Source organism: Pseudoliparis swirei, chromosome 9 (assembly GCF_029220125.1).
Source record: "Pseudoliparis swirei isolate HS2019 ecotype Mariana Trench chromosome 9, NWPU_hadal_v1, whole genome shotgun sequence".
In the NCBI taxonomy this organism is placed as follows: Eukaryota; Metazoa; Chordata; class Actinopteri; order Perciformes; family Liparidae; genus Pseudoliparis; species Pseudoliparis swirei.
In genome coordinates, this window is record NC_079396.1 from 21,640,925 (window position 1) to 21,665,640 (window position 24,716).

Genomic DNA, 24,716 nt, shown 5'->3' on the forward strand with positions numbered 1-24,716 from the left:
TATGTGTCATACATGTATTTATTCACATCCTTGTTCCCAGTGGAAAATATTTTATGACAACACCTAACAACATATAACTACACACTGACTGTACAAATATGTGAGAAAACAAACTACGAGACATGAATATTATGGTTTTCACGGCAGTGGTCTTCTGTTAGTATAAAAAGAAGTTCTTATAATAATAAAAAAAAGAGGAAGATATTCGCACCATGCATTTTAAAACACATTACGCCACCAAAGACAAATGGTTCTATAAACAATATTGACATCGTACATTCTGATTGAAAGTTGAACGAAAGAAAGAAATTGAAATTCACTGAATGGTCTGCTCTAATTAATGAAAGTCGATTTCTTGTAATGTCTCATTGTGAACATGTTCAAGCTTAGTTTTCAATTTGGACTATTGTTGATCATATTTTACTGAGATGAAAGTGGTGAAAATCATTTGTATTCTATAACCTACTGTTTTGTATAAGGCAGAAGATAGTTCCTCGGTAAAAACACGTTGCCTCTTTTTCTTCTTCTTCATCTTTACAACACAATCGGGTTTGAATCCAGTGTGGTTGAGCAACATCTTAAAGTTCCTTGACACATTCTCATCGGCCTGTATATTTCATCCAATCCAAGGCACATGGGAAAGTCGTTCAAGAGTGTCATCACTGTGTTCAGAGGTGACTTTAACATGAGGACAGCGTACACATAGACTCCGCCAAAAACTAACAGACAGAACATCTCCCAAGAAAAGGTTACGGCGGCAACACAAGTTTGTGTGCAGACATACGTTTCAACTTCATCCCCTTCGTGTTGCTGCTTCATTTGTGCCGACGTTTCGTTCGGTCCTCTTCAGTGGATGCTCATGTAACTTCTATCCAGGTGAAATCTGTCCAGGCAGTGACAAAAGAACAAGTCAAATATATATTGCAGTTGAATTGTTTGAGAAAAAGAAGAAAAAAAGTATTGAACTTTGTGGAAAAACACTGGGGAATGGAGATGGAAATGCAATACACTGAAAGGGCATGCGACAGGACTGGCTTCAGAGAGTAAATGGAAACTTCAAATGTGTTGATAGGCCTACACTCAAAAAAACGATTCAAGCCCTTCTTAGAGGTGACACATTTAAATATTGTTTGATGCATTTAAATAAATCAATTACAAAACGAGGATATTTATATTGAATGGGTGTAACACAAAATGTATGAATACTTTCATTTATTAGATTTATTTAGGTTACACTCACAAAAACGATTCAAGCCCTTCTTCGAGGTGACACATTTAAATATTGTTTGATAAATTAAAATAAATCAATTACAAAAATAGATATTTATATTTAATGGGTGTAACACAAAATGTATGAATTCTTTCATTTATTAGATTTATTTAGGTTAGATGGTGCGCATATCAACTCAAAATAAATGTGTTTCATTGAGGACTACCCTTTGCGCATGCGCCAGCTGAAAATAAGTTGTTTACATGAGGTGAACACACTTTCAGGGCTGTATGGTGGTGTAGTGGCTAGCACTGTCGCCTCACAGCCATAGGCCAGTGGGTTCAATTCCCAGTCAGGGCTTTCCTTCTGTGTGGAGTTGGCATATTTTGTTAGTTAGTTTATATTTTGAGTTGGACAAACATAAATTAATTTAATTTAATGAATATCGTTATTTTATTTGAGATGTATTTGATACAAATGAGTTGGACTAACTTAATTACATTTTATTGCACTGATGTGCTAAATTTGAGTTGGAGTTGCATATAATTATTGGATGGAAAACCTGCCAACAATTTAATTGAGTTCATCCAATGAGTCATTTCTTTGAGTGTATGCTAGCAGCTAGGACTTGTGTATAAGCTTAAATATCAGTATATAGAGGTATATATCGTCCCTGGAGGACGACGCCTTCCACCTTAGGTGAACCCTGATGATTCCTCTCTGAGGTTGACACTTTCAGTTTTTATAGAACTATTGGAAGGATTTGTCATAAAATTGGGACATTCATGTTGGGATCCTTCAGGTGGAGTCGACATAGCAATCGCGTCAACACTTTTATTTGTAAATGACAATCCCCTCAGCCTCACCTGTATTTTGTGTTTACTCACCTTAGCATGCTAACATTGCACGTGTTAATTACCTTCGCATTGAAAATGCCGGAAGGTTATGTTTTGATCGCCGTGTATTTATTTATTTATTTATTTGTATGCGTGTTATTCGCAAAACTCAAAAAGTATTGAACCGAATCGCATGAAATTTGGTGGGATGATTGTTTATTATCCGGGGACCAGTTGATGAGATTTTGGGATCGATCGGGTCAAAGGTCAAAGGTCGTGAACAGGTCAAAATCTTTCACAGAACTCAAAAAGTATTGAACCGAATCGCATGAAATTTGGTGGGATGATTGTTTATTATCCCGGGACCAGTTGATTAGATTTTGGAATCGGTCGGGTCAAAGGTCAAAGGTCATGAACAGGTCAAAATCTTTCGCAGAACTCAAAAAGTATTGAACCGAATCGCATGAAATTTGGTGGGATGATTGTTTATTATCCGGGGACCAGTTGATTAGATTTTGGGATCGATCGGGTCAAAGGTCAAGGTCAAAGGTCATGAACAGGTCAAAATGTTCTTGAATCGCATGAAATTTGGTGGGATGATTGGTTATTATCCGGGGACCATTTGATTAGATTTTGGGATCAATCGGGTCAAAGGTCAAGGTCATGGAAAGGTCAAACTCTTTTTTTACCATAGCACGATACATTTTTGTCCAATTGGCATGCAACTAATGCCAAAATGTTCATAATTCAATGCCCAATCTTGTGATATGCGAAGGTATGCGCTCTACTGAGTGCCCATTCTAGTTACCAGCATATTAACGTTGTCAGTGTGAGCTCGTTAGCTTGTAAATGTTAGCATTTAGCACAAAGCGCAGCCGCATGGAGCCGACTGTCGACTGAGTCCCGTCGCTTTCTTTTCAGCACACGATTAGACGGTTGCTATCAGTGAATCTTCAACACAAAGCAGATCGCAAAATGAAAAGGATGGACGTTTGATTCAATAAGCTGCGCAGGAGTGACACATGAATGGAGACGGGACGTCAAAATGCAGATGAGTGGCAACACGACACGAAGCAGCCCGCTGTGTTCGGCCTCACCCTCAAGTGCTAGGACGGTTGCCTGATGGTTCGTCTGTACTAGCGGCCTCAGAGCCAACCACCTCAACTGACTCAGAGTTTTTAGGCATTGTGTCAGAAACTTTGTTTTCTGGAGGAGATCTGCACACATGAGCATCGATCGTGAGTCAAGAAAGGCAGGAGGAAAGAGAGACGGTCCACGTGGTTAGTTATTTTTTCACGAGCGCAATAGTTTCAGGTCACACAAGATTAAAGCGCTTTTTTGCAAAGAAATAGGCTACAATGTTATGATCCAGAGGCAGAGCAGCTCACGAAACAAAGGCTGCAACATGCGTGACAGGAAACCGGAGTGGCTCTGACACAGACAGAGGACATTAGCAGGCGAATTATTGCACCCATTGAATAGCAATCAGCATTTTAATCTAAAAACCGACTGATAATTAAACCTAAGTGGTCCGTGATTGACTCACTTCCTCTTGCATCCACAGCTCAGTGTGGAGATTCAGTGAACTGCAGCACTCACCTGCTGTGTGAGGGACTGCGGTTGTACGGAGAGGCCGGCGCTCCAGGGTGTGTGTACTGAGGTGTGTCGGGTGTGTCGTCGTCCGTCAGGCCGACCGCCAGCTGGTTTCGCCAGTTCCCCGTGCTTTCCACCGAGGACACTGCAAACAACACAAAGGCAAAACCCTCTCAGCTGTCGTTGGTGTGGAGCTCAGTCGTCATGTTGGCAATACGTTATTACGATGCGTTTCCTGCCACTTTACATAGAAATTCACAATCGTAGGATTATATAGACCTACAAACTTGCAAAGATAATTTTTTGTAATAGCATTTTAACAAATGATGAGAACAAGTTTGTGCATTTCATATTTCACTATTACATCCAATAAAACTACGTCCAACCCCTCTAAATTTCTTCTAATCCAAACAATAATAACTAGAACGGGCACTCGGTAGAGCGCATACTTTCGCATATCACAAGATTGGGCATTGAATTATGAACATGTTGGCATTAGGTGCATGCCAATTGGATAGAAATGGACCGTACAATGGTAAAAATAAGTTGTTGACCTTTTCATGACCTTGACCTTGACCTTTGACCCGATCGATCCCAAAATCGGATCAAATGGTCCCCGGATAATAACCAACCATCCCACCAAATTTCATGCGATTCGGTCTAATACTTTTTGAGTTATGCGAGTAACACGCATACAAATAAATAAATAAATACACGGCGATCAAAACATAACCTTCCGCATTTTCAATGCGAAGGTAATAACCATAAATAATACATGCCCTTGCTGAACCAACATTTCTGATCATCAGGTAGATTTGTCTATCTTGAAATGAAGAAGTACATCAAGGAAATGTTGCTCTGTGACTGTAACGGTTGACTTTGAGTATGTGGATGTAATAGTAATTGTAACAGGTCTCGTTATTTTCCACCCCCCAGCACCAAGGATTAAAGACACGTAGTGGGACGTTTGGCAAGATACTTTATTTGTAGCTCTGCTCTGCCGGCCTCCTCCCTCCATCTCCCCTGCACCTTATATAGCTGAGAGACAATTACCCAGATCCCCCATATCTGAGGCCAGTTCGGCCTATTCCCGCACCTGTTCCCTAAGCCACTCCCCCCCACACCTCCACAGCTGATCCTAACTACACCCAGCCACTACAGTAACATATTAGAGGCGTAAACTGGAGCAAATGTTCTCCTTCTATTATTTTTAAGCTTTGGGCACAGCTGAGGAAATCTCTCCACTGAAACCTGCCCAAATCAAATAGTTGTGTGTGGGTTAGCAGCTCTTTAACCCTCCTGTTACCTTAGGGTCAATTTGACCCCATTCAATGTTTAATGTCGGTGTTCTTTGGGGTCAATTTGACCCCAGGCTGTTTTTCACTGTGTCAAACACATAAGAAATATCAACTTTTTTATATATTTGAAGGGCTATTTAGGTAGTCAACAAACAAACAGAAAGTACCTCACACTTAAACTTGGGAAACAATATTAATTCAAATAATTTTCTGGAGGTTTTAATTGCTGGGGTCAAATTGACCCCGAGGGTAAAATATGTTAGTAAACGTGAAGGTAACAGGGGGGTTAAGGCATGGTGGAAGACTGTTATCGTGTCATGTTATTACATTACATTTCCTTTGCCCATTTTCCTTCCTACGTCAAAACATTTGACTCTTTCAAACTGTTCGAGGACATCGTCTCACCTGATGAAAAGGAGGTGGTTCTGCTGGAGTGGCTGAATGCCGCTGGCATGGTCTGGTAGCCCAGACTGAGCTGGGAGCCGCTGTCAAAGTCATATCCAGCCAGCATGCCCCTCCCTCCCTGGACCTTGCTTCGGTGGTACCAGCCTTTCAGATGCTCCGCCACCAGGGCCTTCTGCATGTTCTTGGCCAACAGCTCATTTCTGGGCCCCTCTCTGTTCCGCGGCGGCCTCACAGTCGCGTAGGGATTCTGGGAAAGACTATCTGCCCGCCCACTGCTGTAATTCCTGAATCTGTCGTGTCCGTGATACCCATTCACTTGGTAGGAAGGGTTGACGTTGTAGTGGCCCTCCACTTCGTTCTCATACACGTAGGCACCGTTAGCGTAAGGCTCCATGTCCGGGCAGGGGTACCCGTCGACGTAGTAGGCACTGGGTGCACAGTGCGCCGAGTTCTCACATGAATAACCACAACCAGAATGGTGCTGGACCAAGTTGGGCATGCTCCCAGTGTTTCCATACACTTCCACCTTCCTGTGGAGACGATGCATGGTTGAGGTCCGGGAGTCCAGTGTACTGTAGTGGGAGTGGGCCGCCCCGCAGTAGTCTAGACTGGACTGGCTGGTGTACGAAGAGCAGTCCTCTAACACCTCGGTGCTGTTGCTGCGGTGGGCTGGCGACAGGACAAAGACGGGCTTCTCCGAGTCTTTTCTCAGCCGGGGCTGGGACTCCAGACTCCCGCTGCGATGCCTGAAGCAATGGGGAGACGCCTCCGACCTGGAGAAGGGACACGGCTTTTAAAACGGTCTCCTAAAACTCAGTTATGGGATGATATTTCTGGATTTCTTAGTTCAAATAGAAAAAAGATGACAGCTTTGGTTAAAAGTGATTGGTTTTGAGGGATGTAGGGAGGTGAAGAGTTGAAAAGAAGGAAGGATGTTGGCAATGCAGCAGGTCTCACCTGAGCTGGCTGCTGCTGTAGGCATTGCGGGTCATAACCGGGGTGGCAGGCATGCTGCGTGGATCTCTAGGGGGTCTCGGGAGGGTTTTATAGGGACTACTGTGGGTAGAGGAGACCTCTCTCGGGTGTTGGCAGTAGTGGGAAGCATCCGGACCGTCAAAGGCTAATCTAAAAGGGTGTGGGGAAGATTTTTGTTTTGTTTTTTAAAGGAAAAGGACAAAAACGGGATGAGATGTGTGGAAAGGAATGAGCACGCATGACACAGCAAACATTCAGATCTCTGCCGAATCGTTACGCAATTGTTTTTCATTCCGACAAAACCAAAGGTTGTGAGAACAAGTTACACCTCACACGAGACCGAGAAAGCAAATCTGTTTCCACACCTGCTGTGGTTCTTGTCCTGGTGATTTTCCCTCGCAGATCCCCGTCGCTCCGCCTCATATTCGACTCCCAGCGATCGCATCGGACTGAGCTGAGGGGAATCCTGGACCGAGCGTGACCGTGGCCTCGGGCCGACGCCGTCCGAGTCATCTGAATACAAAGGCGACGCGCGGTAACACACCCGAAACTCGCTCTTTAAAAAATGTGTCATGATGATAAAAAAAACTGAAATGATTGCAGCCGGATGCGTGTCGTCTCGCTCACCGTCATCCAGCGGGAGACTAGACAGAGAGCTGCAGTCTGAACGGACGAGTTCATCTGGAGAAAAGGGGGAAAAAAATGCTGTGTTTACTGTTCAAATATATACTACCGTTCAAAAGTTTGGAGTCACTTAGAAATGTCTTTATTTTTCAAAGAAAAGCACTGTTTTTTCAATAAAGATAACATTAATCAAAAATACACTCTATACATTGTTAATGTGGTAAATGTCTATTCTAGGTGGAAACGTCTGGTTTCTAATGAAATATCTCCATAGGTGTATAGAGGTCTATTTCCATCAACTATCACTCCAGTGTTCTAATGGTACATTGTGTTTGATAATCGCCTTAGAAGACTAATATCTGATTGGAAAACCCTTGTGCAATTATGTTAGCACAGTTGAAAACAGTTATGCTGGTGATATAAGCTATACAACTGGCCTTCCTTTGAGCTTGAAGTTTGAAGAACAAAATTAATACTTCAAATATTAATCATTATTTCTAACTTTGTCAATGTCTTGACTATATGTTCTATGAAATGTTCAATTCATTTGATAAATAAAAGTGAGTTTTCATGGAAGACACGAAATTGTCTGGGTGACCCCAAACTTTTGAACGGTAGTGTATATCGAAATGATAATCCGGCAGCGCCGATTAACACGCATCCTACCGGCAATGATCACCGAGGCCCGCTGTGTGGGCTTCTTCCCCTTCTTGATTCTGTACTGGTTCATCTCGTCCTCTATCTGCTGGAGTTTTTGCATGGCATCCAAACAGTTTCTCCTCCTCTTCTTCTTCACGGTTTTGCACAGTTCTGGCTCATTTGCCAGCTTCTTCGCCGCCTCCACGATCTTCTGCTGCAGGGCAAATCTGCTCTCGAGGTTCCTCAGGAAAGGATCCTGCAGAACACAAGCAGCACATCCCCAGTCATAACAATGAGTAGAACTCCTCTGGACGAAGTCGTTACCATCTGATTCAACGAATCACATAAATCTGAGACGGTATTGTACTTTTAAGCAAATGTTACTCAATCAAGAGTAACTGGTGCATTTGTTGGGGACTATTTTCAGCTGCAGATTGGTGCATGGGCGAGTATTTGTGTCACCCGTACGGTGGATGGCCTAAATAAACTGCAGGCCGACATGGGACTGAATCCTAATTCTCTCTCTCTCTCTCTTCTGTGCCGGAGTCTCCTCATAGCTTGACAGCTGTAAGCACCACAACAACCATGTCTGTCGAGTATGTTCATTATATATTGATTCATGTAATTATCATTTTTTGGGGGAGTGGCTTTGGAGGGAGGCCTGAAGAGATGGGTCTTCCTAGAAGTGTTTTTTCTTGGAAAAGAGTTGTCAGCATGAGGCTGGGGCTTTTTCAACCTTTAGAAACAGTATATTATCAAGGATGATGTTTTAATAGCTTTCTGAAAACAATGGAGCTCGGCGGCACAAAGGAGTATCAGGTTCTGGCAACACAGAATATATTTTTAGTAGGATAAGTTTTGTGGCATTTGAAGACAAAACATTTAAAATCGCCAAACGTATGCGTTAATACCCTGAACAAAAAGTGTAAATATATGAACTTTAAGGTACATGATACAGACAAATAGTTAAATATAGACCTCGTTGTAGGGGAAAAGGTCATCCAGCTTGAAAGCAGTGCCAACTCGCCGTCTGATGTGCGGCGGCCTTTCTCCAGTAGAGAGGGGATACTCTTTTGGCAGCTTGCCAGTGATCTCCTGAAAACACAAAACAACACGTACCCACAATAATTACTGAGCACTCTGAACCAAGCTGAACAGCAGTAACCATCGGTCTTAATAATAGAAGTTGCAGCTGGCTGAATGTGGCTGTTAAGAGAGAAGGAAAACACACGTGGCTTCCAAAATATTGTACCAGCGCAGAAGAAATGTGATGAAAACATATTTTCTCACCGCCTCTCTCATGCAAATCTTTTTCAGTTCTTTTGTTTTCTTGGCCAAAATATCTTGTATCTCCTGCTCTTTTTTTCTCAGTTCAGAGAGTTTCTCTTTCTTCTGTTCTTCGCTCATTTCAGAGTCCGCAGAACCTGTTAAAACAATGCCGTTACGATAGTGGCCGACATTCAAAACGACATTCTGGGAGCGGCCTTTTTACGTTTTTATTCTCAAACAGCTCAGTGTTTATCCTTCATTAAATCTGGGAGCATGAATATGATCTGAAATGAAAAATATGAACTTAACACACACTTGCTTCATGAACTGAAAGAACTATAACCAACCTGTAGACACCAGACTCCCATTGCTGGCCGTTATGAAGTTATTCTTCAGGCCTGTGTCTCCCAATCGGTGTATCTTCGCTCCTCCGTGCTCCGTGAGATCCATGGCAATTTCATCCACGCTTCTTGCTGCTCCTAATTTAGTCTGAACACAGTTCACAGAAAACGTACATCAAAAGATCAGAGGACGGTCTTAAAGGCAAGTATTAAAAAGTGATTCGTAGTTCGGGGGCCGACACTTACTTTGGTTTGCTTTCTGTCCAGGTAGAACTGGTGCTGGCTAATCGCCATGACCCAAATGGTTTTGATTAAAGAATGGCTGGCATACCACGTGTGGATGAGGAGGCCAGTCTGCCCAAAGGTGCGTTTGGTTACTGCTCTCCTGTGGCAAGAAACACCCGCAAAAAAAAATCATGTAGATGGGACGGAGTTTTTTTTATTTCATCACAATTAAAATAGAAACAACGCCGGCATGAACAATCTCTTTGGATAACTGCTGAAGACGGAGAATCAACCGAGGGCCGAGTAACCGTGAGCGCGAGCAAAAAGAAAGAAGAATCTCCTGCTGCTCACCTGTGTGGATCGTTAACCTCGACAGCAAATTTCTTCTCCCGGAAGTACAAGTTTTCCAGCTGCTTCCACTGGTAAAGCTAGTGGGGGGTGGAAATAAGCAATATCTGATTAGAGATATGGATATTATGCTCTGTAAGCCAAGACCTGAAATGCAGGAGAGATGAGCCGCGAATAAAGTCTTCAATCATGTCTCCGTGTGTGCCTTCAGACCTGGTGGACGTTTTATTCCCCAAACCCCATCTGTAGTAATGCTGCCATGATCGTCAAGACTGACATACAAATTTTTTTTCTCTCCTTGTTTTCATCTTATGTTAAAAAAACAAAAAACATCATCCTTGTGTGGTGTTTTCTACAAGGTTATACATTTGTATATTTTCTTTTTGTAAAATAATATTTTCAGCATAACAAAATGTAAATGCTATTTCACTACAAATATTTTGAAACAACTTTTTTTTGTGAATTAAAAAAAAATCTTTAAAAAAAAGGACTGACATACACTTTTAGAAAAAAAAGATATGTCGAGCAGGTGTTTTTCGGTTAACCTGTCATTAGAAAAAAAGCCAGACAGCAACGGGCACTGTCATTACCGTCTGGGCCAAATCTGCAAAAACGCAGGTGTTGGAAAGCTGAGAAAGCCACAAGGGGACTTTAGACAAAGACTCATCGCAACACTTCCCATGATGCATTGCGTCCATCGCCGTATCCCCCCCAGGTGCTCGCTGACAACAGCCAGATATGAACAAGCTATTTGGGTCAGTGACTCAGTGTGTGTGTGTGTGTGTGTGTGTGTGTGTGTGTGTGTGTGTGTGTGTGTGTGTGTGTGTGTGTGTGTGTGTGTGTGTGTGTGTGTGTGTGTGTGTGTGTGTGCGCTCACACAGTGAACTGTACGACGTGGGGTTGCTCTGGAGAGTATTTTGTTTCGCGAGGCTGCTCCACTGATAACATAAGGACAGAGAGACAAGCATCCGCATAGTTTTAATACGGGAGAAAGTATAGATCATTTTGGGATATTGATTGTCGTTCAATATTTTCGATGAACATGCAAAGTGTTATTCAAAGAACAAAAAGCCCATTCTACTTTTTACTACTCATTACTTAAAAAAGAAGTGCTGTGTGCAGTCTTACCGGTACAACGGATGCTCACAGGTCCCTTTTTCTGATTAGGTATTCATAAATCCTCCTTAACTTTGCAGTCAACACAAACACACATACTTTGTTCCTTCTCCTGTCCGCTCCTGACTTTGTCTCCTCAGGTATTCTCAGAACATCCGTTATAACGCCTCAAATCCAGCCCCCTTTTTATCTTCGACATCACCAGCTCCCTCCCTCTTCTCCCCTCAACACACCGCTGGCTGCACATGGCCGGCTGCTGCTCGCGCAATTTTTTGAACACACAGCCGGCGATTACCAGGCCGATACATGAATGTGAAATTGTTTTGAACTTTCCTCTTGCACTGAAAGCCGAGGCATCACTCAGATGGGTGTTTTTCTCATCAAATGACACGGAAAAAAACGACACCAACGAAACGAGACGAGCAGGTTCGTTTTTGTACGTGCGATTCTCACACGTACAAAAAGTCACGAGCCTCGGTGCGCCATGAGCTCTCAAGATTCGGAAGATTTAAGAATTTGACAAGTCTGGCCTCGTCTGCCGCAGCAGCTGAAAGCCCAGCCTGTGTCGGAGCGGAAGAGATGACGCGTGAATGCGAAGCTGGTGAATCATCGCGCTACGTGCAGCAGCAGCGATCCTTCACCCCTGTGCCATCATGTCCACGCCGGGATTAGAGAAGCAGAGGAACGGCAGCGGCAGCCATTTTAGAGGCCGAGCAGCAGGAAATGTTTACCTTTCGAGGTTTTAATTTATCCTGCAGGTCGTACTGGCCGATGCCCTTATAGCTGATTCCAAGCCACCACGGGATCCCTTGTTTATCCTGTGAGGCAAGAGCACAGCTGGATGGTGGACTCGGTTTCAGGCAACAGCTGCCGGTTCACATTCATCTCAGCAGAAGACCTACCTTGACTTCGTAGTAATGCACGCCATACGTGGGCAAAGATTCCACTAATGTCAAATACCTAGAACAAACAAAATGTGTATTAAAACCAGCTGCTTTATTACCTTCGCATTGAAAATGCGGAAGGTAATGTTTTGATCGCCGTGTATTTATTTATTTATTTATTTGTATGCGTGTTATTCGCAGAACTCAAAAAGTATTTAACCGAATCGCATGAAATTTGGTGGGATGATTGGTTATTATCCGGGGACCAGTTGATTAGATTTTGGGATCGATCGGGTCAAAGGTCAAGGTCAAAGGTCATGAACAGGTCAAAATCTTCTTGAATCGCATGACATTTGGTGGGATGATTGGTTATTATCCGGGGACCATTTGATTAGATTTTGGGATCAATCGGGTCAAAGGTCAAGGTCATGGAAAGGTCAAAATCTTTTTTTGACCATAGCATGATACATTTTTGTCCAATTGGCATGCAACTAATGCCAAAATGTTCATTATTCAATGCCCAATCTTGTGAAATGCGAAGGTATGCGCTCTACCGAGTGCCCATTCTAGTTACCTTTGCATTGAAAATGCGGAAGGTAATGTTTTGATCGCTGTGTATTTATTTATTTATTTATTTGTATGCGTGTTATTCGCATAAGTAAAAAAGTATTAAACCGAATCGCATGACATTTTGTGGGATGATTGGTTATTATCCGGGGACCATTTGGTTAGATTTTGGGATCGATCGGGTCAAAGGTCAAGGTCATGAAAAGGTCAACATCTTCTTTTTACCATAGCGCGGTCAATTTATATCCAATTGGCATGCAAATAATGCCAAAATGTTCATAATTCAATGCCCAATCTTGTGATATGCGAAGGTATGCGCTCTACCGAGTGCCCGTTCTAGTTTCTTGTGTTTTTGCATGTGGTTTATGTGGGAAATGTAAAAAGGTAGACATTTGACCCCTCGCCCAGCGAATCAGTGTGATTCACCGGACTGCAACTGAGGAGGAGCTATTGATTTCTATCTGATGATGAGAAAAGGAGTACCGGAGAGAGACGGAGAGAAGGGAGGGCTAATAGAGGTGAGAGGAAGATTAATGTACTTCAATTTAGTCGCATTCATTCGTCTAATTACAAGTGTTGAGCCATTTTCTTCAATACTCACTGCACGATGGCCTGTCCTCGGGAGACCCCTTTCCGTTGTTTATAATGTTCAATCACTCGATCCTCACTGTAACGTCCAACAAAGAAGACGCTTTAAACTGACGCACAGCCAGAAGCTGACCGTTCTGTGTGGGTGTATTTTAGCGTTGTGTTGCTTATTTTTTTTATTTCTGAGGCATTGTCCTGCAGGCGTACCAGTATGCAAGTGATGGGTGTTCCTTGAGGACTTTGGTGGGAAGGGTCGGGAGTTTCTTCAAGTCAGCTCTGGTGTTTTCATCACTGAAACAGAAATAACTAACAGTTATAATAATAGTTTGGGAAGTTGAGTGGACAATCTAGTCAATCTTCTTAACTGCACTTTTTGGATATTTCTTCTTTTTTTTGGTTAAGTATCACTGGTAAGTAAATACCATCTGTAAGTACAATTTTGTATTACTTTCATACCTAAAATGTTCTGTTACTTTATGCTTTTATTGGACAACATTTCAAAAGGAAAGTGTGCTGACAGCAGGAGTAACTTTGAACTATTTAAAGTGCAAAAAATAAATGCCCAGAAGCAAATAAAGTAATAAATATTAGCTGCATCTCTGAAAGGCTCATTCTGCATACGAGTTGTACGGTTTAATACAAGTTTACACTTTGCTATTACAACTTTTATATCAATAAATGATCTGAATATCACTCTAACCACAATGATATGTTGTGCATACGGTTTTCTCCTTATTACTGGAATAAAAAGATGGTTAGAATCCTTAATGATATGTGGCCTACCAGCACTCAAATGAAATCGCAGACCGTAAACTCCTAAATTGTCTCGAATCCCCTTAAAATCCCAGAAAACGACCTCAGCGTCCTCACTGGTAGTCACGGCCCCCGCCAGCGATCATCATAAATAATTTACTCATGTGAACAAAGATGTCAGTGTTCCCGAAACCACCTTACTTCATCAGCTGGTCGGAGCCAGGTGGCGACCTGTACAAAGGCCGGCAGTATTCCCTGTGGTCACCGCATGTATCACATCATAAGGCAGATAACAGTTGTCTCTCAGGTGTGCCCGCTCTGCAACACGTGGCTTCTATCAGCACTATGAGACTCATTAGTTGCTCGTTGCGAGCTGCACAGCAGTCCGTGGTAAACCTCACAAAACGCTGCGATTGATTTTTTTGTTCTGACCTATTGAATGCCTTCGCTAAAATGCTTATGTTAAATACTTCTTTACCCGGCTGATAATATGCACTTACCTTGTGTAGTCTCCCTTCGCCTCCTGTTTATAAAAAAATTAATACATTGTATCAGATGACGTGCTTTTTTTAGGGATTTTAGATCATTAATAATAATTAATGTTTTGTATATGAGTCTATTGAAGGCACTAACCTGCAGAGCATTTGCAGCTAATTTGAAGACGTTGTCACTTTCCACTTCTATAAACCCCTAAAAGACATAAAAGACCAATATGAGAAATAAATGAGCACGACCCAGAAAATGTGGTCCAGCTTTCTGGATAGAATCTCCTCTGTGTCGCCCTCAAATAACCTCTGCTTGTTCTCAGGATGAACCCTAATGCTTATATTTCTTGTTCTTCTTTTTTCTCAGGCTATCTACTTTACATTCCAACCTGCGCGGTGGGAAAAGTGTGCCCCGCGGCCATTGTCTGCTGAGCTGCAAGGGGTCCAGAGACAGTGACTCACCAGGGAGCTGCTCAGAGAAAAACAACTCGCCACATCATTGTTCACCGCTCCGAGAACAAGAAGAGTAAAACACTTACATTGTAGACGGCAGACTTGGCATTCAGGAAGAATAACTCGACCGTTATGATGTCCTTAAGCTGTGTAATGTTTTCTACATATGACCTATGAGGGATAAATGCGCACACACACACACACACACACACACCAGTTAAACAGAAAGTTCTTGTCACTGTGTCATTCCTGCTCCTTATAGGAAATACTCAATCTGCACTTTTCTCTGCCTAGTGATTGCTTTTTTTATTTATATAATATATATATATATATGTATATAATATATATATATGTTATATATATAATATATATATATAATATATTATATATATATTATATGTATATATATATTTTATATATTATATATATTATATATATATATTTTTAAATATATATACATATATAGATATACACATATATATACACATATATATATATATACATACACATATATATACACATATATATATATATACATACACATATATATATATATATATATATATATATACATAGTCAGGATAGGAACCACCTGGGATATTTTGTTCACAGCTAACAGCTGTGATCCATGTCAACAAAGTAGTGCTCCCTTCTGGATATCATGAAGATTTGCATGAGGAAAAACAATGTGTTGTTATTACCTGACCAGGAAGTTGAGGGCAACAGGCCCGGACTTCTTCAAAAAGTCATGTTCAAGAACTCTGCGGTCCATCTGCAACCACTTACGCTGACCACTGCAAAAACAAAACAGACTGGAAGCGTCAGAAAGCTGCCCTTTGCACACACTCGTGTCCGGACATCTGTACACGTTGTATACAACAACAATTGACATACTGGTCATCGAAAAAAGCCAGTCCAAAGAATTCCTTCTCTTTGAGGTTGAAGTGGGAGGAAACCAAGTCGAGGAGTTCGTAGGACAGCAGCTTCGGCTGTGGGAGAAGGTTTCGACGTAACATTAGATTAGATACATTATGTAAACAGCCATTGTTAAATAACTGATAAGTGTGTCACTGATCCTTGAGGAAACTGTTTGCCTTCCCTCCTTAGAGAGGCAACAGTAGCAGAAGTGAGTGAGGGTATAGTGTTGTGTTCAAGGACGCAGGAAAGGACGTCCTATTCACCTTTTTTTCCAGATGTTTTACCACTGAAAGCGTGCCACGTACAGTGTGTCATTACATTACAGAACCAGATGTGTGACATGAGGGTAATGTCTGACTCATAAGCTGCCAAACGCTCCACTGTGTTTGGCTCTGTTTTTAGTTTGGTGCTCAGCAGGAAGTGTAACTTTGACTTTTGGAGCAGTAAACCAGAGCGACACAGTTGCAGCCCCATAAAAACTAAACACTGGACTGAAGGACGCTCATTTGAGAGTCAGAGCATTTTTTGTGTGCGTTTATTATTACCCCCCCCCCCCCCCCCAAAAAACGTCCACGTTACACACAGCCATTAGATCGATCGTTATTATAAAACGTTGATCTTAGTCGCTTTTAGTTAGTCGGTCGTACCTGAACCAGCAGCTCCAGCTTCCTGTCATCCAGCAGCTGCACTTGGCACAGCCGGCCCTCAGTCATCTGCAGGGAAATAAAAAGAGGAAGTGCAAAGCTTGTGACACAGACGGCCAGCTATTCATCACAACGAGGCATAATGACATCAGGACTGGTGTATTGGTCATGTTTTTACAGCATACATAAGGCCTGATTATAAGGACTGAGTAAAGGCCTTGGTGGTAAACACAGAAAAGAAAAACACGTTGACGTTGTTCATGACAATAAAACCATTGTCTCGAGGATTTGTTGCCATAGCAACCGGAGGAAGGATTTGCACCATTTTTAACCTTTCACATTGAACTTTTACTGTTGGAGTCTCTCCGTCTTTCCAACCTTCAAGGTAATAAATATCTCGAGGTGGAATGTTAATTTGCTCTTCTATGACGACTTTATACGACTACCACATTTCAGAGGGAAGTTTAACTCCACTACATTTGTTTGGCGGCTAGTCGGTTTGCATAAAAATATTAAGACTTATGATCCATTTACAATATAATGAATTTGTATATTATATTTGATTTAAATTTAGGATAGGAATTTAGAAGCATTTTTTGCTTCTACCTATACCTTTTCAGTCTTTCTCTTTTGTATATTATATAGAATAATATTGTATTGTTTTTGATTTGATTGACTGAATAAAATACACAAACAAACAATTTCTACGGATGAAACGGCCAAAAAATATATCGAGTAATTCAAATTAGTTTCACAATCACCAGCAAAAAAAAACACATTTACATTTCATACTTTACATTGTTTTTGTAATACTGGTACTGGTTATGGAGTTTTTACACTTTTGTTTTCCTACTTTTACGAAGTAAAAAAATCTAAATATTTCTGACCATATCTAATATTTTTATAATCACAAACGTTGAACCCATTGCATAAAACATTAATGGATCAAGTTCCAACCACTGTGCCACTGCTGATAGCAGTAAACTTCTGGCTAAATTCTGCAGCCATTAAATCGACTTCTGTGGGACTCGTACCCACAAGGTAAGAAACAAAAGTCTTGTTCGTTGGGACAAAAAAATCATCTCGGACCACAATGCCCTTTAAACAACGACTATCATCACAGAATCAGCTTCTAAGTGACACAAAGAGCAGCGTGCGCCCGATAAATCAAACTGCTGTTGAAAGAAATAACAGAATGAGGTTGACCACTTTCACAAAAGAAAGCCTTCTCAGAAAAAAGACTTCGCCGCCTTCTCCCCTGACACAATGAGGCCGATCGCAACTTCTCACACTTGCAGCTGCCGTACCTGGTAGACCTCTCCGGGGAGAGTGCAGGTGTGGATGCATCCCTGACCAGACCTCATCCCCGAAACAAGACTCTCCTCTAGGAATCCAAATCCAGGAAAATTGCCAGCTCTGACCGGGCGGCGGACGATCGGGATCAACCGAGAGCGACGCGTTCCCTCCAGGTGTATTGACTGAGCAGCCCGGCCTTTGACGCAGCATGTGTGCGGCGACGGCTTATACGTCAGTCCGTGAGAAGCCAACAGCTGACGGAGGGCTGGCTCAGAATCCTGGCCACACTTTAGGGTTTACTGCTTCTTAATACCCGGACAATAAAGGGCCGGACAGGAAACACGATTAGGCGACATAGGTCTGCTGAATTTACCGAGACGTTTTAGATGCTTATTCCACTTGTGTGGTGTTCTGTGGCTGAATAGACTCGAATCTGGATATCATGTTTCTCTAGCTTCCTTTTTATGTACATTTAGACTGAGTGATTTGATACGAGAGGTACTAAAGTCTACTTCTCATGTACTACTACTGCACGAATAAACGACTGAACAAACCGCCCCGCTTCTCTGAATTTTTTTTGCTGGCCAGTTTTTTTTTGCACCCCCATCTATATCTCCAACCAATATTTTGACGGCAATGCCAGCCATTAACAGAACAGAAAACAAAAAAAACATTAAAGCTGCAAGCAGCGTCGAACGGGTCCTCGCTCATCTGCGCCGGTCGGGGGACCGAGGACGCAGGCACGCCGGTCGGACTTGACTCGGGCCGTGACTTGTAATGAGCACGAGAAGTTTGGGGCAGATTCGACAACGTCCAGTTGAGCCAGTAAGGTGGCGCTTTGAGTCTGTGAACATATTCATGCATCATGTGTCCCTACGTGAAGTGTAGACCACGTCATGTAAATTCAATGTAAAAAAAAAAAGTGATGAAAATAGCTGTCTTGTCCTGGAATCAATCACGTATCTCCGGGTGTCCAGTCAAACACTCATCATGCTGAGCTATAGATCTAGCTGGATTACAGGCAGCCGTAGGCGGTCACATTATTTTGGGCACGACGAGGGAGTGAATGTGCACCGTTGATCAGGGGGGCGTAGCCCGTAGTTCAGCACAGACGTGACATTTTCTCAGGGATTTTGTTCTTTATTTAATGTGTGTTCATTGTTGCGATCGTTGTTCTGTTTATTTGAAAGAAATTCAGTCTTGCAGGGCAAAATAGCGTTTGAAAGTTGAAATTCCGTTTTCGTGCAAAATCGTTAGACATTGTTTTGGGGGGGGGGGGGCGCCACAAGTGAAGCTCGCCTAGGGCGCCAAATGTGCTAGGGCCGCCCCTGCACACACACACACACGGTCACTTCTTTGAATTACACCGTCTGTAATGTTTTAACGGGCACTCTGTCAATTACAGCCTCCGAGTAGTTTGTCTTTCTTTTTCGCACCGCACAGTCGTAAAATCCCTTTTAGGATCTAGATTAAAAGTCACATTCAATTCAATGCCATTAATTTGGAGTGTGGCTGCTTGTGCGATCACATTACCACATTGATTTGAGCTTTGATTTGGTTACGACGCCATCACGCTGGAGTCACACAATTTGTCTTCGGAGCGTGACGCGACTCTAGCTGGCATGGACAGTAGAGATATTGGCCACTAGATGGTGCAGGGATTATTATTATTCTACGTGGAGAAGTTGATCATGTGGAGAAAATGGCCTCTGAAACAAGCATGCGCCGGGCTGAGGGAGGAATTTTCAAAAGCAGTTATTAGCTCAGCAGACGAGATTCAAGTGCAGCCGGGTTGACTTGTGCTTATGCAATATGGATGAAGTGAGTGGGAAGACGAGCCGTGAGTTTTAGGAATCGACGCTATTAATCATCCGGGGAGCGATAATCATTAGAAGAACTGCTATTTATATCTGACTGAGCAGCCCAGAGACCCTGACTTAACCCAGCAGTCACAACACGCACATGTCAGCAGCACAGGGTGGCATTTAAAACCGCTGGATACACAATAATCACCAATGCACATGAGCCACTGGGGCCGCAACTTGTTATTATTTTTCGCATTCAAAATACAGTAAAGAATGTTCATGACTTCTTCAAACAGATGGTTTTGTCAGTCCAACTGTCACATGAGAAAAAGAAAAGCAGACACTCCTCACACTGAACGATATTCTGTATTTTTGCATTAAAAGTGACCTAAATATTTGTGGATTAATTTTCTGTTGATGAAGTAGTTAAGGAAATCGACTAAATGTTGCAACTCTAAATCTTCGTTCGTCATCTCGTGATGTATTTCTACTCATCCCATGCAGCACAGCAGTGAGCGCTGCTAAGTCAACCAAACCCGACCCATTCAACCTGAATAAAAGGCCAGCCGTGGACCCTGTGGGGTTAAGACAAGCGCTGAACCCTCATGTAGAAAGAAAGAAAAAAAGAGATGAAAGAACTGTCAGTCTTTGTGTTTGTCTCTCCAGAGACGCTGCAGGGTGCGGGGTGCATGGGCTTCCAGTCTGGAGCCGGCGGTTGGCATATAGACAGCTTGTTATGGCGGGCTACAGTGGAGACTTGGAGAAAGTGCAGATGTGACCTCCTTCTCAAGGAAAGAAAAATAATAACCATGTTCATTACTATAAGACATCACCTAGTATATGAGGCCCTCTGACATTAAGCAAACAAAACAAATTAAAACAGCCCAATTATATATTTTTTAAGATAGCATATCAGGGTTAAAAAGTTGTTCAATTAACTAACAGGATAATGTATCTGTCTCCTGAGTAACCTGGCTGTCAGTGTTTAATACGTCACACTGGTTAAATGTCATGTCCAGACTGCAGCCCGTCTTATCTCAGTTTCCTGTTTTCATGCATTATTGATGAAGGCACGTCAGCGTCTCCTCTTTATGCTCACGAGCTCTTTGGAAGACACCCGCTGCCGTCAGGCAACGCCAGAAATGCTTATAGTTTCGAAACTACGTCAATCTCGATTATTTATTTTTTTTTTCGGAGAACACCTGTACAACACTAGAGTAACTCACCCCTGGTCCTACGTAACCTTCACCGGCTCCCGGTCAAATTCAGGATAGACTTTAAAATATTTCTCACCACCTACAAAGCCCCTCCCAACCTGGCCCCTCTCAACCTTTCAGAACCTCCTCCCCCTCCACGCCCCAACCCGTTGTCTCAGGTCCGCCGGTGGGTGCAAGAAGAGCATCAGGACCAAACGCCTGACCCGGGGTGACAGGGCCTTCTCAGCTGCTGCAACCCCCCCCCCCCCTCCTCCACATCCAGGTCAGTCAGGCTCCCACCCTATCATCATTCAAGCAAGCCCTCAAAATCCATCTCTTCAAACTCGCCTTCACTGCTAACCTCTGGACCCTATACCTTCCACTACATGACTCACTCTTCATAGCTTCCCCAGTTTAATTTTGGATTTATTAATTTTTTTAATGACCGAAATGTTCTGTTTGTTCGTCTAGTTTGCTCCGTGTCTCAAGATTCAAGATTCAAGATTCAAGATGACACTAATATTTACAGTAAGTGTGTGTGTGTGTGTGTGTGTGTGTGTGTGGGCTGTTGTCCTGGCACCAGAGTGACTTCTCTTTAGTTTTGTTCTGTTTGTCTTTACCTTATGTAAAGTGTCTTTGAGTGTCTAGAAAAGCGCTAAATAAATTCAAAGTATTATTATTATTAACTGTTGTGACCGGATTGTACCATTAAGATCGAGATAAGAAGCCGAAGAGGAAATCAAAATAAAACGTGTGCGTTCATGTGAAATCCAACACACTGGTGGTAAAAGTAAATTATATCTTACAGTTCCTCTAAAATGTAGTAGCTGTAGCTGATGCAACTGACCAGCCTGGTAAATACCACAGAGTTTCCCTCCTTGGATGCAAACAATACTTGTTTTATTGGAAAATAAGTGATATCGTCATTCTGGTTTTTTTGGCCATGCATTATGGGAAGAAAATCGTTGCTCTCCTCAAGAAATATAACAGAACGCTGAATTAGTAGGCGTATTGGCAGTGGAAAAAAATATTATAAATACAACACAGGAAAGCCAAAAGAACTGCTGAGAACAGCGAGTACAGAATAAGAGGCCCTGGCTACGGCGGGCTGAAGGATACAGATTATCTGAAGCCTCATCTGATATCTCATCATGATTCATGTGGTCAGTGGTCAAAAGATATCTGTGTAGCATCCTCTCTCAAGGAGGACCAGCCTGGCTGTTTTGTGATATCCGGGGGGAAATGCATGGACACAATGAGGCTCAGGATATTATAATAATTCTTATTACTCAGGAAGGAATATTATTTTTATTTTTACATCGCAACACCTCAGTGGTAAAAAGGGCGAGCCGCATCGCTGAGGGGTGATTCATGCGTATGATGTCATCATGCAGTACAAGTTCAAAAGGACGTCTTTAAAAGCAGTCGGACATTGCCATGTATTTTCTCATGGCTGTTCTGCAAGAAGCAACATCAGACGATGATATTTCATGAGCAACCAGAGTGAGAGCGGTGGTCAAACGGGCTTCTCTCAGTCTCTGTGGGGTTGTAATGCTAGCAGTAAAAAAGCTGAATAAGTACAAATATCCAAGTTAGCCTTAGAAGGGCTGGACATTATGGACAAAATCTTCGATCCTGAGATGTCATTAAATATATCGATAACAATATACATCACGATGAAGCAAATGTGTCTGGTAATTAACCTAATAACTGAATAGTATAGACGAAATAAGTCTATTTTTGTATATTCTTGTGTGAATTACATACACTGACTCATTTTATTAAGAACTTTAGTGCAAAATAATAGAGAAAAATAAATAAATATCTTCAGATACACACCGACTATGTTTCCATGCATTGATCGAAACAGACAAAGCAATTGAGTTTAATGAATTATGATTTAATCCCAATACGATTCCATTTAAAGATTGATAAGTTATTTTGAGTAATCAACCAGCACTAAGCCTTCGTGATGTTCTCATTTTATAAACATATATGTCATGTGTCATCATACATGATGTGTCTGTTGGTATATGTTATCTTGAGGTATAGAATTCCATGATTATAAATGAATTCCTGGACCCAAGACACTTGTTTGGCTCAGTCCATATCAGCAGATTGATGCAGAGGTGCAAAAAGAGAATCCCCTTGTATTGATCAGGGTGAACTCAGGTTACATCAATTTTCGAGACCCCCAAAGTGTCAAACACCAGCATCTTCAGTGCAGAATGAAAATATCCTTTAAAAGCTCACAGCAGACAAACAGGAACGTCTGAAAGCAATCACGAGAGCTTTGCCACTCGTTGCCCTCGATCTCTGGGTTTTTACAGCTATTCCCACCGGCCCTCCTGATACTGCAGAGTTTCATTACAGAAACCTGCAGTGACTTCCTGCAGTGGTGAGGGACCAATGAAGAATATGATGGAACATGAACAAATGTCATGAAACGAAGAACCAGTGTGTCCACAGCCCAGTGGGAATCATTATTATAGGAATATTGACGGGGATTAAATCAAGTTCTATACTGTAACTTAACTGAAGCCATGCAGTATGTCTAGGGGGCAGTGTTATATGTTGAAGCCGGATTATTCAGTCTCGATTTTCTGGAAAGATTGAGTTCTAACCCCAAGTCCCATTCCAAGCCGTTCCACTTGAGTGATGCTGCTCGCCTGTCACCTTCTCATACACGGCAGATCTATCAGATTCACTCTCTCTGTTCAAAGTGTAGATGAAGATTCCTCGCCTGTCCCAAAAATAGATCCCCACCCCCTGTCTTTGGCACATTTCTCAGAAAGTCTTGGGAGGCTTTTGATTTTCTTAAATGAACAGTTGCCAACTGAGTGCTGAGATATTTCATGGCCGCTTCAAACACCTGCCTCTGTGTAGCCTCTCAAACTAGTGAGGATGTTCATGAGAAAATATATTCCATCGTGCGCCAAGTTTTTGATTCTGTTAAATATGTAATGGAGGTGTTGACCTAAGAAGCATAACTTGAGTGACCCTTTATAAGAGTCAGGGATCGGCCCCCAGAGTGTTGACGGGTGTGATACATGGCACAGGACATCCTCTCCAACAAATAGGAAGCGTAACAAAGTTTCACACTGCATGTGTCGTACCACCATCTCAACAACTACTCCTGTTTTCCTGTTTACAATGTCAAATACCCACACACACACACACACACACACACACACACTTGTGTCCCTTCCTTCAACTCTGAGATAACTCAGCCGGTCGGTGTCAATCTTCGCAGGAGTGCTCACCATTGTTTTGGTTGTTTTATACCAAAGTAAAAATAGATATCCGAAACAATAAAGTGAAAAGAAAAATCACGAGGTAGCAAGGAGGCGACTTTGGCCTATACCTGCACAACTATAACGTCCTTGTAAGACATGCATGACTACAAAAATGCTTGGCCTTGATCCCCATGAGTTGTCACCATAGCAACACATCACACACACTTGAAAATGATATGCACAACACCAAAACATTAAAATGAGGCAATGCATCGGACACCTTCTTTCTTTATTCACAAAAGTCCCACACCCTAAATAAATGTATCATCCAGCCTGCAGCTCCATAGTAGATCCAATCAGACCAGTCAAATAGCTTACTTTTTTTCTAATAATTAACTTATTTATCTCTATCCTACCATCTCATATCCACTACAATCACGCAATATTGTCTCCACACCATCCTATAACGAGACGAGCCCACCTCAGGGCCAGTTCCCACTGTGCAGAGAGAACAATGAGTGTGCTACTGTGGGCTATACTGTACTGTATGCATGGGTGGATTCCACCTGAGCCCCGTGACTAACACTGATGTGTCAAATAAAACCTCTCTCCTCCTTGTTTTATACTGAGGAAACACGCCAAGTCGCTGCGGAGAGCCAAGCCCATGCTGGTGTAATTTCCATTGATGCTCTCTAGTCTCTCTCCCCGGATCCCACGCGCCCATGACTCGGGTCTACTTTGTCTCCTCACCGCCCCGCGAGGCGGCTTTTGAATCGGCTCCATCACGTCATAGATAGATAGATATATCGCCTTACCTTCGCGCTGCTTATATTATATCCCGCTCCGGTATTGATAAAGGTATGGCTTCCCCTGCATATTGATCACCCCTGTGTTCGGCTGCTTTTGCCGGGGAGGGGAGTCGCCGTGCAGCCGCTGTCCGTGTTCATCCTCCGGTGGAGTATACTGTAGCGCACACGCACACATTCATACACAAACACACACAGACACACAC

General features: G+C 42.5%; 1 protein-coding gene across 3 annotated transcripts; it reads right to left on the bottom strand.

Moving 5' to 3' along the window:
• On the bottom strand, window positions 1-24,716 carry frmd4bb (FERM domain containing 4Bb). Of its 3 annotated transcripts, XM_056423812.1 has the most exons (24): window positions 24,520-24,716; window positions 16,175-16,240; window positions 15,504-15,598; window positions 15,311-15,403; window positions 14,696-14,780; window positions 14,305-14,361; window positions 14,172-14,194; window positions 13,126-13,209; window positions 12,932-12,997; window positions 11,782-11,839; window positions 11,611-11,697; window positions 9,767-9,843; window positions 9,437-9,575; window positions 9,197-9,338; window positions 8,871-9,004; window positions 8,559-8,675; window positions 7,608-7,836; window positions 6,945-6,998; window positions 6,683-6,830; window positions 6,300-6,467; window positions 5,343-6,115; window positions 3,646-3,784; window positions 3,144-3,263; window positions 1-883 (listed from the first exon to the last, which is right to left on the bottom strand). In XM_056423812.1, the coding sequence occupies exons 2-23, from the start codon at window positions 16,238-16,240 to the stop codon at window positions 3,146-3,148; spliced, it is 2,952 nt and encodes a 983-aa protein (XP_056279787.1). In that variant the 5' UTR covers window positions 24,520-24,716; the 3' UTR covers window positions 1-883; window positions 3,144-3,145. The 3 variants fall into 3 exon arrangements, with proteins under 3 accessions (XP_056279787.1, XP_056279789.1, XP_056279788.1); XM_056423814.1 differs by lacking the exon at window positions 6,300-6,467; XM_056423813.1 differs by lacking the exon at window positions 3,144-3,263.